This window comes from Lampetra fluviatilis, chromosome 35 (genome assembly GCF_964198595.1).
Source record: "Lampetra fluviatilis chromosome 35, kcLamFluv1.1, whole genome shotgun sequence".
Classification (NCBI taxonomy): domain Eukaryota; kingdom Metazoa; phylum Chordata; class Hyperoartia; order Petromyzontiformes; family Petromyzontidae; genus Lampetra; species Lampetra fluviatilis.
Genome location: NC_136309.1, coordinates 7,248,757 through 7,268,065, shown reverse-complemented (window position 1 = coordinate 7,268,065; position 19,309 = coordinate 7,248,757). Strand labels below are relative to the sequence as shown.

General features: G+C 45.3%; 1 protein-coding gene across 3 annotated transcripts in view; it reads right to left on the bottom strand.

Annotated features, from left to right (window-relative positions):
- Positions 1 to 19,309, bottom strand: part of LOC144944587 (neuronal-specific septin-3-like) — a 208,720-nt gene that overhangs the window by 82,849 nt on the left and 106,562 nt on the right. The window contains exon 1 of one of the 3 annotated variants that reach the window (XM_078872872.1): positions 15,268 to 15,420. The exons of 1 other annotated variant lie outside the window; for it this stretch is intronic. Coding sequence is in view for 1 of the 2 variants with exons in the window: in XM_078872869.1 (XP_078728995.1) it covers positions 11,760 to 11,832 (73 nt within the window). In the remaining variant the exon portion in view is untranslated. Of the gene's footprint in view, positions 1 to 11,759; positions 11,833 to 15,267; positions 15,421 to 19,309 lie in introns of those variants that run through there. One more of the 3 variants, XM_078872869.1, reaches the window with a different exon arrangement.

Here is a 19,309-nt window from a genome sequence, read left to right as displayed (position 1 = left end):
TTTGACCACGTGGCTGTGACGCCTCCCAGAACGCACGGTCGATACCTTGAGAAAGGGAAATAAAAAATCCCAGGACATAGCGGCGCGCATCCCCGCTACCTTTCTAAATCCTTTATATTAAGTTCGCTTGCTTGCTTAGGACCGTGCAAATCTTTCGGTCGTTTTTTATCCCACTTCCCGTGATCCAATCGAGATGACATTTTGCACACAGACTCGTTGTGCGTGACAATTTATTTTCGTGAAATTTTTTTTCCATAACTTTACACTTTTTAGGAATTTTCTTTTTATATTTAATTACCAATTGCTTAATGGTGGCAGGCAATCATCTGACCCATAGGTGGCAGCCATCTCAAGCCAGAGGACGAGAGGACTCTAGCCGCCACGCATATAAAGGATTTATAATGAAAAACTTAGTTTTTACGGGTTAATTTTTTTCCCAGCGCAGTGATCTGGAAACGAGCAAGGGTTCACTGAAATCCAGACTCCAAGGGACGGCCAGTAGCCTCACGCGCCGCCCGATTCGTCCACAGCAAGGAGGCTCCCGTGGTGTGAACAGGCGACGACGTTGTACCTGCATCTGCCTGGAATGCGTCCGTCAGACCGGTTTGCGGGGTTTGTTCACAGCAGCACGCTCTCGGCTCATCATTCCTTCGCAACTCTCCAAAAATCCACCGCCCTTTCACTCAACGATCGACCCGCCCTTGCTTTGACTTTCCCGAGAAGTACTCCACGCAAATCTTTGGAGCGTCTCCTCTTGTGACTACCCCGAAATGCCCAGAACTTGTAAATTTGTCACTCCAACATATGTATCGCACGCACCTGGCCTGTGCTTTGTTCGACAGGCTTCGAGCTGGTTATATGTTATATTTTTTGTAAGTGCTTTCGCGTACACGAGTGGATGTTTCTGTTTCATGTGGCTTTTCCCTTTTTTTCTTTTTTACCACAGCAAGCGCCCCCCTTGGCAACGTGGTGAAACGGCCGTTTAGTTTGAGTCAATCAAATTCGGGACACACCCGACGATGTGCGCTCGCAACAACGATGGTGTTTATTTTTTTGGGGGTTTAGAAGACCGATTGCGGTGGCGGCGGAGGCGAGGTGACTTCTCTCGCGCCGTGCGTCAGATATCTGGCAGCTCGCGAGCGGCCGGGGCTCTGTGCGTTCCGCTTGAGAAACACGGGACGGGGCCCACGGTATCTTGTCAGTGTCCCGTGCAGTGGCGGCGCTTGGCATCAATTGGGTGCCCTAAGCAGAATTTTTTTTTTCAGATGTATAAACTCAGAAGATATGTAGACAAGAGACTGGGAAGGCAAAAATATCGCTGAGCCGAGAGATGCAGACGAGGCGGAGATGTGGTGGCGTCAGATGAGAGGAGAGAGATACAGACAAGTTGTGGATTGAGAGAGATGAACTTGATTTTCAAGTCAATGTGCTTGCATATGTTTTGGTTTACCCGTATTTTATCATGGCTCTGGGGCCACTGGGGCACGAAGCGTTTGCTTACGAGTTCCCCTATGCCTAGCGCCAACAGTGGTGGTAAAGACGGCACGGGACCCCTATGTTGCTTGTCAACAGCTCAGCTGAGTCACTTTATCAAGTTCCTGTTTCAGTGGGCATCTGCACGCACATATAAATATCAACAGATTAATTTAAAGTACTATAACACGTGTTCGTGTATACACTGTCACCGTTTAGACGAAACCAAGCACGACCTTTCTGTCAACTGGTCTTCTTCGTAAAATATTCAGGATTATCGGCAGTCGTAAAATAAAAGTCGCGGGAGATCAATTTGGGTGGTGGCTGTGAGATGGTCCCCGAGCTGGGGTGTGATGAGTCGTCGGCGATTGATTGATTTTTTTTTGCAAGTTCGCATGTTGGTTGAAACTAAACTATTTTTTTTATTTTTGCCAGGTAAGGCCCTCTGAACTATTTAGCTCTTTCTCAGAAACGACCTGGCTATCACAAACGACAGCTATAGGAAATGGCTCATCATGTGGAAGTGTACGACTTAAGCAAAAACAAGTCTTCTCGTTCACGAGTTTTCAACTGCGTGTCATGTACGCAGCTGCACGGTTAATGTTATTTTATAATATGAAAGAATATCATGAAAAATGCTCTTCTATTGCTTTGTTCTTTCGGTAAAGTCACGTGGAATTGACGTAGAACTCTTCTACGTGACTTTACCAAAAGAACCAAGAATATGAATGCATGCAGTCACGAAAGCTTTCGATCGAAATGCTCTTCTATTCTATTGGGTGGGGGACGGTAGCCTTCTTACAGAGGCCCCCACCTCGTACGTGTTTTCCTGTCACATTAAAGACAACCAATGCCGTCGCGAGAGCAATATGCATGTCTTCTTGGTTCTTTCGGTAAAGTCACGTAGAAGGGAAGTAATAAAATAATAAAAATAAAACCTAATAAAATTATATAATAATATAATAATATAATATAAATTTCCCTTCTACGTGACTTTACCGAAAGAACCAAGAAGATGAATCCCTGCAGTCACGAAAGCTTTAAATCGAAATATGCATGTCGTTAGCTCAAATCAAGATATGGCATGAACACGCTGAACGCATTGCCCTACATACGCAAGAAGAGAATAGAATAAATACTACGATAATAGAGTGCATTTTTTTTATTCTTGGATGGGGTTGCACAGCCACAATGTTGCATGTAAACACATGCATGACTCACATTTGAACATGTATTGGTGAGAAAATTCATTGGATTTTGGGGACCATCTGGAAAATAATAATATTGCATCATGCATTATTATTATTATTATCCACGAACAAAACATTCACCGAATCTGAAGACATTGGGCTTCTTGGGCAATTATTTTTTGAGGATAAATTATGTAGAATGTTCACTTTATGAACAATTATACAGTAGTACATTCTAAGTCTTTGGTGGGGCTGGGAATTTGGTGACCTATACAATTACCTTTGCTCGAGGGAAATACAGATGATCAGAGCTACAAAGTCCAATTTCCATCACTCAAATTAGCATAGGGCAATTTTGATCTCAAATAATACAAATGAACATTTGCCCATAGTGGAAATTCCAAATAACTTATGGCGGTGGCCGGTGTCTCCAAAGGACAACCACTCCTTCTTCTTTCGTACTGCTGATGTAGATGGCAGAGCAACAACTACAACTTCACATTCAGGTGGTCAAGCCGGACAACCGTGCTAGGAGCAGCGGAGTGGTTATCGCTGTGATGTCTCCTTTGTATTTGTGAATCAGGCATTGCTTCGTTATGGTGCACGGTCTCTTCTGGATGACCACAGTCGCAAACTACTGGAGAGTTTTTCATTTTCCGTTTGTGCATCAGGTATCCGCATCTGCCACGCTTTGTGCAGTGGATGCGGTTTAGATGAATCATGAGCTTCGTGGAAGATCAAACCCAGGCATCTCCTGCGTTGGGTCTTTCACGCGTATCAGTGGCCAACCACTGATGAATAGATACTGTACAGATTTGAAAATGTCAACATCACATCCTTGCCACAGTCAGAATCGGCATCTTTATTTATCCTGGAGCTGCAACCCCACGCTGCCAAACCATCGCAACAACGGGTGGGGGGAGGGAGGAGGTGGGGGGGGCTGCTAAGAAAAAAAACTAACAAACTTGAAAGAAAGCCACCTTGGTGCTACAATAATCGGCACAAGTGCAACAAGCTGGACCCGATGTCGGCACGGCCATTCAATCGCCACCGACATCATTGTTGCCAACAGATGCACGGGAAACGCCGCGCCCTGGCGTGACGCTCGCTCGGGAGGAGTGTGACCGTCGCTCCTCTGCGGCGGAGTCGGACGTGGGAGTGGAGGGGGGTGGAAGTGGTGGGGGGGGGGCCTGGGAAGGAAACGGTGGGGGGGGGGGGTTGGGGGGGGGTCCAACAACGAAAACACCCCCAGCTTTCCCAGACAGCTGGCACTGACGCAATAAAAGCCCAGGAACTATTTACTTAACCCTCCAACTGACCCTGAAGGCGGGGACAACTCCAGTAACCGTCAGCCTGGCGACCGCTTAGCAAGCTCCTTCCCCCTCGTCCCCCCACCCCACCCCCCCACAAAGTTACATTGCTCCTTGGTTATGTTTTATCGCATTATTTTTTTGCACAATGTACGTGGTCGGGGAAGGCTCATCAGAGTGTTGGACTCCCGCAGCGAGTTCAAATTTGCGTCCGATGGTTGACTCAGTGCCGCCCCCACCCCCCCCAACACCATCCACTTTAAGGGCAGTAAAGTGTTTCGGCTTATCCGACACGCATCCGACTCAGCCCCACTCCATGTGAATGTGGAATTTCCACGACAGGTTCAGGGCGACCAACAGTTGGTGAGCACTGTCTACGTTTTGCTCATTTATGGCACGGCAGGGAAGGGAGGGAGCGGAGAGTGTGATTTCGCTCTAAAATCGAACGCATTCATGACAACGATCTCTCAATGAATCTGCATCGTTGTGGTAAGTGTTGTTGAAAAAGCTCTGCTATGGCCAGCGGACCTCACAAATATGACCGTGTAGTACTCTTAAGCCGAGTCGATTATTGTACTTTCTCCGGCAGTACACATCACAAAGCTCAGTCGATGGAAATAATAATGATAATGGAGGGGGGGGGGGGGTGTCTAGGAGGCCTAGGGCCAGTTCGGATATTATTTCAGATCTCGTGTGCCACGAATGTGAGCTGTGGCCTGGAATCAAACACAAGGGTGGCCCCGGCTCGCCGCACGGCAAAGCGAACCAACTCCGCCGCCACCAAATCGTTTTAAAAACATTATTCTAAATTGAAAAGTACGACCTTTTAGGACGCGCAATAATGTGTAAGCCATGCCTAGCGATTTCTCATGCCAGCAGAACATTTTACGAAATGAAAAATCAGTCCAGTGCCGTGGCGGCTCAGAGCTCAGCAGTTACATCTCAGCGGGAACGATTTCTCGAGCGCGCGCGCACACACGCACTCGTCCTGTTTGGTTTGCGAAATTAAAAACGAAATTCATCCCACCGAGCCTCCTCAAAGCACGACGAAATGTGTTTACAATTTAGAAGGTCGTGCGTCTGCAGGGGTGGTGGGGGGGGACAGGGTGAGGTCGGTGGATGGATGGGGGAGTTTAAACCACATCGGGAACTCTGACCGTGAGCAGTTAGGAAACTGTTCCGTAGCAGCCGCTCGCCGTTGCCGAAGTCAGGCGGCCTGGGAATATCTCTCACCATGTGGAGTGGGCGATGATGAATGTTCAAATGAGGGCACTGGGTTCTCAGGACCACCAGTGTTGTATGATGGAAATAAAGACGTCTTACGATTGCTACCTCGTTTAAAGTTGAAATGCGATCTATTTCTGATTTAAAATATATTTACACAAACTGTTGAGAATTTAGCTTTCTCTTTTTTTTTCCCAGGTCGCCATTGCAATGTTTCACGTGTTTAATGTGTTATTTCATCTGCAGGTTATATAAAGAAGAGAAAATGTTCTGTTCTTATACTTTATTAGATCTTTTTTTCATTGCACATTCTCAATTTTGCCTGTTCTATTTGTAAACCGGGATCGGGTGTGTTTATTGGGTTTATTAATGACCAGTCTATTTGGATTCAATGGTTGTGTTTTATTTTTCATCACATGGTACAATTACATTGGTTGGCTGTGAAAGTGTTTTTTAGGGTCACGCAAGTCTCCCTTGAAAAAGAGACCCGTGGTTTCAATGAACTCTGAATTGGTTTTAAAGAGAGGTCAATACAATGCTCTTATATACTGCACTAGCTTTACTACCCGGCTTCGCCTGGGACTTGGATTCTTGTCTTGGATTAATACACGGGGGGGGGGGGGGGGATGCGTGACGTCAGCAGGCACACTGCGTGACGCTGCCGCGTGCGGGTGACATCACGCATGTGACGTCACCACTCACTCGCCGTGCAAAATATATGCATTGCGCCCCCCTCCCCCCAAAAAAATACAAAAGTCGATTTTAATATTTTTGTGCATGGTGTACAGTCTGGAAAGTACCCACATGGCAAATTTCAAGTTAGTTGCATGTCGGGAAGTACGCTAAACATTTTTAACAGATGCACATAATCACAAATTTCAATTTTATATATATGTATACTTAGGCTGTGGGATGTAAACCAAAACATAATGAAACTACATATATACTTTATTAAGCTAAGCACATGCAGTGGCGTTCATTTCTATTGGCAGCCATGTGCCAGTGTCATCAATTCCACATCCCTATGGTAAAGACCTTTAATCCACAGGACAACCACTGCTGTCATCCCGAAAAGCTGTTAGCTATTTTACCGACGACCCTAAAAGGACGACGCATGGGATTCGGTCAACCCCGTGAACTTTTAAAACTGGTAGTCAAGCATTGCGGTAACGACGCCTCTCTGCCAGACACTTCATCACAGTGTAGAGAGGTCAGCATAACCCCAACACACACGAAAAAAGGTGCACAGGTTGCGCGCTAGTTTTTATTTTTGTACGAGAAATAAGGAAACGAGACCGCTGACCGATTACTCGGTCTGCTGAGAAGCGCTCGCGGGAATCCGGGCGCCAAAATTGTACCGTTCGCAGAGGCCATTTCAGTTTCAATCCCACTTTTCAATGCCTTGACAAAGGTGCAGCAGGGTAGGAAAGAAAGGCCGTACTTGTTCGGGCTAGTCGCTACATTAGCGGCACGGTGCCGTCGGTCACGCCGCACCCATCTCGACAATGTGCGCTTCCTGTAAACGCCTACCTGGCCCGCTGCGAGTACAATAAATCACTGCTCCTCTTTATGAAGCGGTCGCCACTGCCAGCGAGCAACAGGGATGGGCCCATCGCATTGGTCGCTTGCGATTGTAAACAGCATTATTTTATAAGCGTATATGGGGCGACCGCCAGGCACGTGAAGATACGTCGGTTGATCGATGTAAATTGATAACCTGCACGCATGACACATGGATCAACCCGTGGGTGCAATAATAATAATCGATTCGTATCGATGTGTAGGCAGTCATCGCCTTGACATACTACGTACACCATTACGAATGTAGAAACGAGTGGAAATATTCTTGAATCGAATCGTGAGGCGTTTCATTCTGACAATACATGTATTTGTGAGCTGGGTGAATTGTTTCATGCCTAATGATGATCACACCATGCTTACAATAGTCATGTACAGCCTCTATCAATCCACTGCTGGATGAAGGCCTCCACACTCCGCATTTGTCAGTCGTGAGGATTTTGTTTGACCGTACTTCACCATGCTGGTCAGTGCAGGTTTGTTGGTGAATTTCCAACCTGAAATTGCAACAACAACAATTTTTTAAAAAAGGCTACAATCTCATGAGCTCGGTAAATAAAAAAAAAGCAATCGTGTTCATTCTTCTTCATGCGTCACCTTCAATGCAGGCAACTCTAGCCAAGAAGGTCTCATTCAAACTGACCTTCGCTCGCAATTACAGACTGTCAGAATGCAAGATAAAGAAGTCATCGCTTCGTTTTACCGGGGGGCTGACTGACAGCGCCAAGACGTTGTTTTGTTTCTTCTTCGAGAAGTGAAAGGGCGTGTCGAATGGACTGGGTGTTTTTTTGTTCTTTAAACGCCACCGCAGTTGTCGAGGCAGGGTGTGTCGAGATGTAACAAGGGAGCAACACTGTAAGTAAAGGTTGATTTAAGATTCAAACACGCTTTGGTGTCTTCTCCAGGGATCACCGTTCTGCCATCTCTGTACTCCTTTAAACGGACGTTAAAGAGGTCGAAACGATACAAATATAATCGTTTCATAAGATCATTTGCTTTTAATACATTTTTTTTATGTTTTTTTTAATTTTTATATCGTGTTTATTTATTAATTGGTAACGCTCTCTGACTGTCTCCTAGCCGAGTCACGCTTGAAAAAGAGTCGCACTGGTCAATGGGTTATTTACTCTGCTAAAAAAACTTATGATTCTTCCGATCATCTTTCAGTTTTTTTAAGTATATTGTGACACCTCTTTCGGAGATTCTGCCAGACTTGAGCCAGTGGTGGGCATTTCGCATCACCCACGGTAGGGCCCAGTCTTCTCTCCCGAGGAGAACCGCTATTAACGTCTGACAAAGTGGTCTCGTATCGGTTGTGAAGATTTGATGGGACGAGCCAACCCCCCATTTGAACTCGCAACCTCGCAATTGGAAGTTGATCGCTCTGACCACTGTGCTAGCTGGCCATTACATGGTCCGCCAATACATCTCTTAAACGCATTGCTTAATAGAAATCCGTACAATAAATATCACAATAATAATAATGTACAGCCCTTTGTCAATCCACCACGAGATCAAGGCCTCCTCACGATGTCTTGTTGGTCATGATCGTTGTTTGACCTTGCTTCACTTCGATATCCCGTGAGAGATGGTGAATTGGCGTCAGGCTAAGAGCGGTTTAGCAATAACTCGCCACTTAATGTTGGCCATGGCCAGGAATTGAACTCAGCGCACTGGGTTCACAGCGCACTGCACTAAGCACCATGTCACCACTTCACGCCACCCCCCCACCGTCCTAACAATAAAATCACTCCGTAACGCATTCACGATGCTCACTAATCCCTACAGAAAGCGATGTATTTTTGAAAAATCACAATGCACTTTGAAAACGGGGACCTGTGCAAGGTTTACATTAAAGCCGATGTTAAACGTGATTACAGGCTACCCCCAAACAAAAAAAACGAATGCCACACTCTCCCGTACATGTGGAGGAAACGTTGACAAGTGAAAATAAAGAGGCATCCACACACAGCGTTGAGTTAAGAGGCATCTGTGCTGTGTTTACACGGGCCGCTTTTGTCCCCTTTGTTATCAACATCCGCGGCACTGGGTGGTCCGGTTACATATCGCGCCACACTCCCCGAAGCCCTATCTCGCACCAGGCGCACACACGCTCGTCAATTGTGCCAGATACCAAAAAAAAAATGTAAAATACTGTTTTAATTGCTTTTGCCCGCCACAACCGCAACACATTACCAGCCCTTCTCACCATGCCCATTCCTGCCCGTCCTCTCCTCCATGCACAAGCCACACCCTGCCACACGTCCAACTCTCTCCAGCAAAGACTTTAAAAAACAACAACTCCACGGTCATTTTCTCTCTGTCCTGCCATGAGCAATGCCAGACCTTGCGGACCCACACGTGGCCCCCTTTACGTACAGCAACCGCTCGTCTCGAAAATCCAGAATATGTCCCTGTGCTCACATCAGCAGCGGACGGGGCCCATTCTCAAATTGGCAGTCCTCGGGCCCACAATTCCACATTGTCATGGACGGGATCAGTCTATCCATGGGACGGATGGTGCTGTTGACAGAATGTTAAACTCATGCCCGGAAGGTTGAATTTTTTGTATTTCAGTTGGGGGTGAACTCAGGCCATCATCTCTCTGGGGTCAATACAATTAATACCACATTGTAGGGAGTCAAAAGTGGTAATCGCATTGGATGACTGGTCCCTGTTATAGGAATGTGGAATTTACACTGCAGTTGTGGACCACCGACAGCATTATGCAACTTTGATTTGAATTAGAGCTCAGCAGGTTATGTTCACTTTCCCCAACTCTTTCTCGAGTCATAAGAATAGGCCCTCGCCATGCTGTTTGACTCTACATCACCACACCGGTCAATGCAAGGTGGTGAATGGAGGGCCCAAAACTGTGGATGACAGTCAAATACAGGTCGCTGGGTTCACATTGCAGTGCACTAACTACTGCACAACTCCATAATAGAGATTTTTTCAGTCAGATCGCGTAAATGTAAATGTGTCGTTAAACTCGCCACCACCCAACACAGCCAATTCGTAAGGTTTGTCACGTAAACAAAACATGTCAATTCGTTACTAGTTCAGTACACCAGTGTGTTGGAGGGTAAACCCACAACATTTACAAAATTCGAGTACGACGTTTCGCCAGTAATTACAACCAGCCCCGTCAGGCGACAGCCAGAGTACTGCAACACTGTTTCCCCCCAATATTTGGTAACAAAAAACATTTCTACATCCCACGCCACCTCCCAAGGTACTATATGTGTAGCCTTCTTATGGGTTGAGCTAGAATTAGCTCAAATGTATTCGTATAAACAAAAAACGGCAATGTTATTGATGCCCAATTCCCTCTTGTGGTCAATGCTCAAAGTTCGAAATATTTGGCTCTCTTGTACCTGAACAACATGAGCCACATAAACAAAAACAAGCCCCACTGCGAGCCGGTGGGCGGCACTTATTTACAATGGTTCCCAACTTTGTAAAATTCAGTCCAATTCAAGCACGCACGGGGCTCCCCTCTGGGGACCCATCTTGGCTGTTTATAATCCAAAGTCTGATTATCTGGCTTGTTTTGGTCTCACTGGAAGCACACATGAAACATGGCAATTATAGGGCATTAAATCAGCCATGCTGCTATGGCAGGCAAGGGAGATTTAGAACAGTAAAGTTCAGTGCGTTTTGCAGGAAAACATGAAGATGCATGGCTTTGCTTGATAATAATCCAAGCAATGATGCTGATGAAAACATTTGCATGTTAACAGAGATTTTTTTTGCCACATATGGCTTAATAAAGTGGGTTGATGTCACGGGAAAATATAGTTTATGATTGATTGATGCGTGTATGTTGAACTTCTTTCGCACCGCACGTAGCCAACTGCGCTAATCTGAGGTGTGAATGATGGATCATTCACGACTTGGTCAATCTAAAGTGAAAGTGGCTCTGGTAAGATAAGCAATGGGGTGGCAACTCATCTCCACTGGGGGCCCTGAGCCAATGGCGGACAGTTTATCCAAAACAACCGCTCTCTTTGAACCTTCCTGTAACTCGAAAGTTTCCAACACAAACTATACCACAATACTCTGCTCACGCTCGAGACGAATTCATGCTAAACATTACATTCGTTGGCGACCGTTGTACTTTTTAAAGACCTATGAATCATGCCTGCCATGAAGACGTTTGTGTTGCCAGCAGAAGTGAATGGCAAACCTTTGAATCGACGTGCAGAACCTTCATATCTATAGCTTCGAGTGAATTAGAAATTCCATTGGGTTTTTTTGGTAAGCAAAAAAGGAAAGAGTAGGGTAGGGGGGCAGCATTTTGCAAGTCATTTCAGATTGAGTCAACTTCGTGGAGGCCTTGACAAGCTTTACAAAGTATTGTTAAGGTCATTGAGATGGAATTTCAAAACAATCACAACGGAGGCTAATTCGCTTCGATTAAGTTGCGCAGGATGTGTGTGTTCAGTAACAGGCACATCGCGTTCACCGCAAAGGATTTTCAGAAGAAGAGTAAAAATGTATGATCAGAAAAGAGATGGCAACGCAAAGGTGAACGACGGCTTGAAATACACCAGTCACCAGTCCAACCACCACCCTAACGCTACAGGGCTCCTTTTGGCAGGTATCCATGAAGGTCACCACGTGGGCGGTTTTCATAGTTGTGCTGCATGGCTCTCCGACGCGTTTCCGGTCGTACCGTGGTGCTGTTCAGCACGATGTCCGACGTTTCGTTCCGAGTGCTGGGGGAGCTTCTTTAGTTCCACCCGACCTACCCCAATTCAGCTCCTGAAGAAGCTGCCCCCCCCCTCCCCCCGAGCGAATTGTCGGACAAGGCCTCTTCAAAGGCCGCCGAACAAACGCGCGGCCCGACCCGAAAAACGTGTCGGGAGAGTTTTGCCAATAAAGTTTGCTTCAGAGCAAGGCTTGCGTCACCGACATATACATGTAATTATACACACAATGGATGGCACGGGCAAATACAAACTAAACCACATTCACTTACGGTCACAGGACGTGGTTGCCAGAACCTCCGGGATCCCTCCGTGCGGGCTTGCTCCCACCTCGGAGCGTGACATTTTGCGCGTGGCACACATCTCCAATTAAGGGCAACGGGGTTTTTAAGGGGGATTTTCGCGAGCGTTTGCTGCCAAAATGTTACACGGGCGTGTGCATACAAGTGATAGCCGGACACAGCATGCCCCCCCCCCAAACCCCCACCTTTGAATGTACAATCTGCTCAGTGTTTATGAACAAATACGGACAGTTCGGCAGAAAATGTTCAACGCCAATTTGCTGGTGACCGTAGATTTAAACTCGAATTGCATCAGCGTGGTGTAACGAACAAAAATAAAACCCCCCGGTGAAATAAACAAATTGGAGACGATTCTTAAAAATATACAAAGTGTGCAGTTTTCAAAGCCTGCAAAGTGAGACTTTGGAATCGACGTTTATGGACATCGCGACGGGCGTGGAAGTGATAAGGAAGGTCAAAGTCTGCTGGCCACTATTGAGGTCGTCAACGTGGTTGGGTTGTTTGTGTTTCTTTTTGGCGTTTGGCGAAGGCAACGGCAAACGCGGCCTGGCAACAAACGACTCCTCAAAAAACGTGGCCCTTTTCCACGCAGTGCCCAGTTACATTGACTCGCAACATCGCGACAACAAGAGCTAGATCCAAACAGGGTCACCACGGACACCACGATTGCCTTTTAACAGTGAGCCGAATGTTGCAAAGCAAAGCAGACCACCGCTCAGTGACCGTGCCACTGAAGTGCAAGTTTCGCCGAACCCTTGCTTCCCGTAGCATCGGACGGGTTGGAAGAGCCGGGGCAAACCTGCTACTTGGCCCCACCGCGAGCAGTGTGCCAATTGGCATCATAAACATGCACCGATTGTCCACTGGTGCGTGGCCAGAGGAAATGTGAAATATAGTATCGGGGTATAAAAAATAATTTGGCCAAGAATTGAAATCCTTATCTGTAAATCAAATCCAGGTACTGTTGGATTGCCGGTCGGGTGTGCGTTAGGCTCTACACCAAGGTGGCTCCCAAGTCTGGTTTATATGATGGACCTTAACATTCAGTTCCCCAATGTGTTTCCATGCTGTGCCACGTGTTGTATATTATGAAGTGCAGCGTATGCTTCAATGTAAAGGGAGCCACTTTAGTGGAGTGAAGCGTCGGACGTTTGTGATATACAACACGTGGCACAAGCAGAAAAGGCAGCAGGGAGCTCTGCAGCACAACAATCACTGGTCTGCTAAATAGAGCAATACGTAACCCATATTTTGTGGCATATGACACGCTGCTTTCAAAACAAATAACATGCTCAAAATAAGTTGTTAATGTCTCCCTGCTCAAACAAACATTTGTGTTTGTTCCTTGCCATTAGCAGCAGCGATAAGCCAAAGCTTGAAAAAAAAATCCACATTCCTTCTACGGTCCGTTTTCTCCTTGGAATAGGCATCGTGGAGTTCCCACACGGAGTGTTACTCATTTTACTGAACCTATAAAAGTAATGGACAGAGAGAGGTGAGCCCTGAAAGGGGGTTTTAACCTCCGAATTGTGGGTCAAGTTCTGTAACAACACCAGCAGCACACAGCTGTGTATAAAGCAAGCATTGGTTGCTGATGTTTCATTAAGCTTTAACATTGGCTGATTGTGACTCCTTAACAAAAAATAATGTTGATGATTATAGTTGTTAGATTATTATAATGTCTATCAATAAACAAATGGCCATGGAAAGGTGAGGGCTTCTGACATATGTGCAAGTGGGTGTGTGGCTGTACAAAATAAACTAAATTAATAACTATTGAAACTTTTTTTTATTTTACCAGGTAAGGCCCACTGAGATATATAGTCATTTTGCAGAAGTGACCTGGTCAAAATTGGTGGCTCAACGAAGTGGCTTATCACGTGAAAATGTATTAGAGCCAAATACTCTAAACGTACGTTTATAAATGTGGAGGGGAAAGCCGGAGGACCCAGAGAAATATCCCCACGACCACGGGGAGAATATGCAAACTTCAAATATACAAGCGCCAGGGTCGGGATTGAACCCACGACCTCCTGCATCCCAGGCGAAGTATTTAACATCTCGCCACCGTGGCTGTACAAACTGTTCCAGCATGCCAATGCTCACAAGTGCATGCATGCGTACAAATGCAGTGGCTGGAAATTCTTTGCCCGTGGCCATAAAAAAATGGAAACGCATTTGAAAAACTCAAAGGTATTGAGCGATTACTGATATTTATTTTGCTTAATATTTCATGGAGAAAAACAAACGAGGTACGAGGAATGGAATGTTGGTGACAGGGCACTTGCAAAACAATGCATCTTGAAATGTTGTTGGAAAGGCTTCTAGCTGGCCATGAAATCCAATTAATCAAAGTAAAAAAAATAATCTATAATAATTTTATTTGTAACTTTTTTTTTACATTCCATACTTAAGATAATTCAACATCCAGTCGTATTGTGCGAACTCACAACTGAAAGGAAGTCAGCAGCGGTTATCCTGCGGATGCACCGGCTCCCGCCACGGCAACGTGGAATTTCTCCTGTTGGCTCGGGGCCCCAATCACAAGTGAGCTCCACCCGACCGCTCAACTCCTTTAACCGGGCGAAGTACACGCTGACGTTTTGACTCTTTTTGTAAGTGAACTATAAAATAAACTATCCTTTAAACAAACATGATTTTTTTTTGGAGAGAGAGAGAGAGACTGCCAACCGTACTCTGACAGCCATGTGCGCAAGACAATCACGTCCGCAGCAACTGCGGCATAAATCCACGGCGGTGTGGTCGACGCAACAGGGTGCAACACTGCACGAGTCCGCCAAGAAGCAACCGAGCCAACAGACGGTCCCCTCCCTACGTGCTGTCTGCAAGAGAGCTCTGCTTCACATCTGTTTTTCACTCACGGGGACGGCTGATTGGCCAACGAAATTTATGATGGCGAGGTCCAAGAGACAGTCGACAGGCAAATCTCGCTTCTGCTCAAACGAGAGAGCGAGGCGGTGAAGGATCTCGCACTGGGGAAAAGGAGAGCGCTTTTGTTGGAACGACAATGAATTAGCTCAGTTGGGTTTCGCCGAATGGTTCGTTTTTTCAAAGGTTTTTTTTATGCAAAACAATCATGCAGGAAGTTGCTCGGATTAAACAACGCGTTTTGGTCTTGCAGAATATAAGCGTGAAGCATGGGGCAACAAAAACACGCACCAAGGCAGAATTGTATTGCGCCGGTGGATTATTAGTTCAACCGTAACCGCGCGACGTTAACTCAGGAAAGAAGCTCGCCGAGAATGAAATGTTCATGGTCAAAACAAAAATCGTGACCGAAAAAAATATGAAAATCATTCGCCGACTAAAATACGAACATAAAGAACAACAGGAATCGAACTAAACAAAACCATTCACAAGTACTGCACACACAGCACTAAGCGCGTCTGACATTTGGTTCTCAGCTGACCACTGAATAACCCTGCAGACATACAAACAATACAAACGCTCAACTCACCCGCCTTGCAAACTCAAGCAGTTCCCCGTGAGCGCGTGAAACGGTGGCCGGCGACAGCGGAGAAAGAGAGGAAGGCCTCAACAGCTTTGGCCAGGCCCGCTGCCACTGATGCTGTCACAGAAATCCCTCACACAAGCTCAAGGTTTGCCTCTGCACAGGGCGACTAGGCTAGAAATGAAAGCCTTCCTGTGTGCCCTGCGCTAGAGCTAGCACCAGTGACAGGGTGAATCACCCTCATTATGAACAACCCACGGGATAAGGCGAGCTCACAACACATGTGGTTTAGGGCGGGGGTACAGATTTGGGGACACTTGACAAAAAAAAAATTCGAACGTGTATAATATATTATATTTTTTTTCTCTCTCTAAGTGAACGCATCACACCCACCAGAAAGAAGTCGCTGCGTGTCTCCACACGACGTGGAAGGACGCGTGCCCGCATTGATTTCTCAAGAGAGCGGCGGTTTCGTACGCTGCTGTAGGAAAAGGCGGAGGTGATCTGCATCTCTGTTAAAATCGCGAGGGAGAAAAGTTAATAGCGGTCATTATTTCTCCCCCAACCTTTAAGGACCTTGGCTGTGAGATAGAGGACGTGACGCGGGCCTTTAAGCTCGAGATTGTTTTTGTTTGCGGCTGTTGCTTTGTGAATGCGCCGTTCATGTCATGAAAAACGACTTTAATTTGACCGTCTCATTATAGGCTTAATGTCGGCTGGGCTGTTAACTACCTCGCCTGGTATGCAGGAGGACGTGAGTTCCATCCCAACCCTCACGCCAACATATTTGGAGTTTGCGGTGTCTTTCTCCACGTGGTCGCGTGGATTTTTCTCAGGGTCCTCCGGTTTACCCTCCACATTCAGAATCAACATCACGCGTTTAGAGTATTTGGCTGCTAGGCATTTCCACACGATAAGCCACATCGTTGAGCTTTGATTTGTGGCCCAATTCGCTGCTGAAAAAGAGCTATATAGCTCTGTGGGTCTTACCTGGTATAATAAAAAGTAGTTTATAGTTTCACAAATTCATAGCCGCTGTGTAAAGGGATATAATAAACTGTGAGTAAGCGCCATGTTTTCAATAACGTCTCCATTTTAAATGGACGCTCATCCTCAATATATTTCTCGTAGATATTCTAACATATTTATACTGTGTAGAGTGGTACATCGTTCACCAAGTGTATTCAAGTTTTTATTGGGTACACGCCTAACTCAAGTGTTCCTGGAAATGGAGCACGCGCTTTTTTCTTGCAGGCGCGTATACATAATTAATTACACTCACATTCGGAGCCATAAACGTTGCTAAAGAGCCATAAGTAACGCTGGAACTTGTAACTCGAGCTCTTGGCTCGAGGTGGCTCAGAGGTCAGAGCTGGCACCGCTGAGACCTCTGCTTTCGAAGCTGGGTTTCAGCCACCCGTGATTAAATCGGGGTTACAATTGTAGCGAGTTGACAATCTCAGCGCCGTCACTAATTACAATCTCAGCGCCGTCACTAATTACAATCTCAGCGCCGTCACTAATTACAATCTCAGCGCCGTCACTGATTACAATCTCAGCGCCGTCACTAATTACAATCTCAGCGCCGTCACTAATTACAATCTCAGCGCCGTCACTAATTACAATCTCAGCGCCGTCACTGATTACTGCATCAACAGCAACAACAACAAAACCTCACCACGTCATATTCAATTTGGAGTTTCTTTTCATTTGGCAAAACTGCAGCTGAACGACAAATATCATGTTTGACCACCACGCGACAAACATTACTGGAATTCATAGCAGGTCGGGTGGTAGAGCGCTTCCCTACCACCCCCCCTCCCCCCCCATTTTGTTTGGATAAGAGGTCATTTGAGCGGATGTCAGAAGTAGTTCTGTTACATCTGCTTCCGCGGCGGTGTTCTTTAACATGGAGAGTGTTCACAACTGTGCGGCGGGTTTTCTGAATGGATTCTTCAACTCGACATGACATCGTGGGAAAAAAAAACTCTCTAGTTAAAAGCCTAAGCAAATGCTGAATCAGCCGGTGTGGAAAGTCACCAGTTGTCACTTTTAAGGACAGACTTGTTTCTGCCATGCCAATATGGAATTCGTGCCAATGGGTTGACTTTGAACATAAGCAAGGAGAAGCAAACAAGTTTTGGGAATGGGAAGCAGAGTTACGCAAATCGTATTAATTTGACAGAGCAATCCCGAACAATACAATTACATTTGTTCAACATTGTCATCATCAGCCATAGTCAATCCACTGCTGGATAAAGACCTCCTCAAGCCACCACTGTTCATCACGAACCCGCAATGTTTTTTCCATGATCGTCGCTGCCAAATAACTGCGCCTGTAAACATGGTATATTGCTAGCCTGGGGCAAAGTGTATTGGATTTTATGATCTAATTTTAAAATCATTATTTATAAGCCTATCGGACACGTGTGCTTTTGCTGAATATTAAATAAGGTTCTTTAAATCTACACGTTGTCACTTTGTCGTAATTTCTACCCTACAATCCATTGTAATGTTTTAATTAGCAAAGAATCCTGATGTGCTTCGACAGCAGGCACGTTGTAAAGGCACATTATATATAAGTTTAATGTTGAGTGCAGAAAAACACAAATAAATCCAGTTTATGTAGCGGTCAATAAAACTCGATCAAGCCCCACTTAAACTGTTCATTATTTATTATTTTCAATTGAAACTCTACTTGGTTTTCCCACCGGACTTTCAAAACACAAGGAGGTTTAAATTCCACTCAAACATTCACGTAATTGATGGCGAAATCAATACAGCAGACTACATGCACGGTGAACTTCACGCTTTCTTCGCCTTACCAAGAAATAGTGAAATTAACCTCATCGTGTTTTTTCCTCTGATCTCACATTCACATAACCTAAATCATGTATAGTTTCCAATTTCACCTAAAAGCTTTGCAGATGGGGGGGGTGGGGAGGTAAAAATAGCAGACTGGACACTTTTGCTTTGTGCTCATAATTCCATTTGTTCCTTGTTATTACTGTATTTCAGATTTTAAATTATGCCATTTTAACTAAAGTCACCCGTACAAAAATAGAAATAATTGCTTTAATTACCGTATCATGTTCTGCATGGCCAATCAAAAAATCGGTTGGGTTCATGATTTTGAAAATGGTTTAATGAGTAAAGTCAGGGGGTAACGGGGTTTCTCTACGAATGAGCCGCCCAGACCGAATAAAGTTGCCTTCGTTGGGTAACAACGTCAAGCTCTGTGTGCACGCGGTATATAATTACCATGATTCTGAGCGTCATAAAGTGCTGCAATAACCAATTGATGAACCTGAGTAACCAAAAAAATGTACCCGTAAAAACAAAGTTTTTCACTCTAAATCCTTTATATGCGTGGCGGCTAGAGTCCTCTCGTCCTCTGGCTTGAGATGGCTGCCACCTATGGGTCAGATGATTGTCTGCCAGCATTAAGCAATTGGTAATTAAATATTTTAAAAAATATTCCTAAACAGTGTAAAATTTTGGAGAAAAAAATTTCACGAAAATTAATTGTCACGCACAACGAGTCTGTGTGGAAAATGTCAGCTCGATTGGATCACGGGAAGTGGGTTAAAAAACGACCGAAATATTTGCACGGTCGTAAGCAAGCAAGCAAGCACGCAAGCATGCAAGCACGCAAGCAAGCAAGCAAGCGAACTTAATATAAAGGATTTAAAAAAGTGTGAGCGCAATCACACGCGACGCAAATTTAACAAGTGCAGACTTTCGTGACCAATACCATGATTCTAAATTTTAAAAATGTTTTGGGTGAGTAAAATGTATATCGTATACCCTCCCCTCCACCAAGCACAGCTCAATGAATAGAGTTGTCACATGATGAACAAATGTGGTAACGTATTACTGCTTGAAGGACAATCGGTCATTCACGAAACATAACATTCACTGTAAAATCAATCATCTGAAACTTTGTGAGTTTAATAAAAATTGCAATGGCATGATAATAATGTGTTGCCACGAGTCAATTTAAATTCAATCTATGGCATTTTCTGAAATAGGCCATCTTATTAGCAGG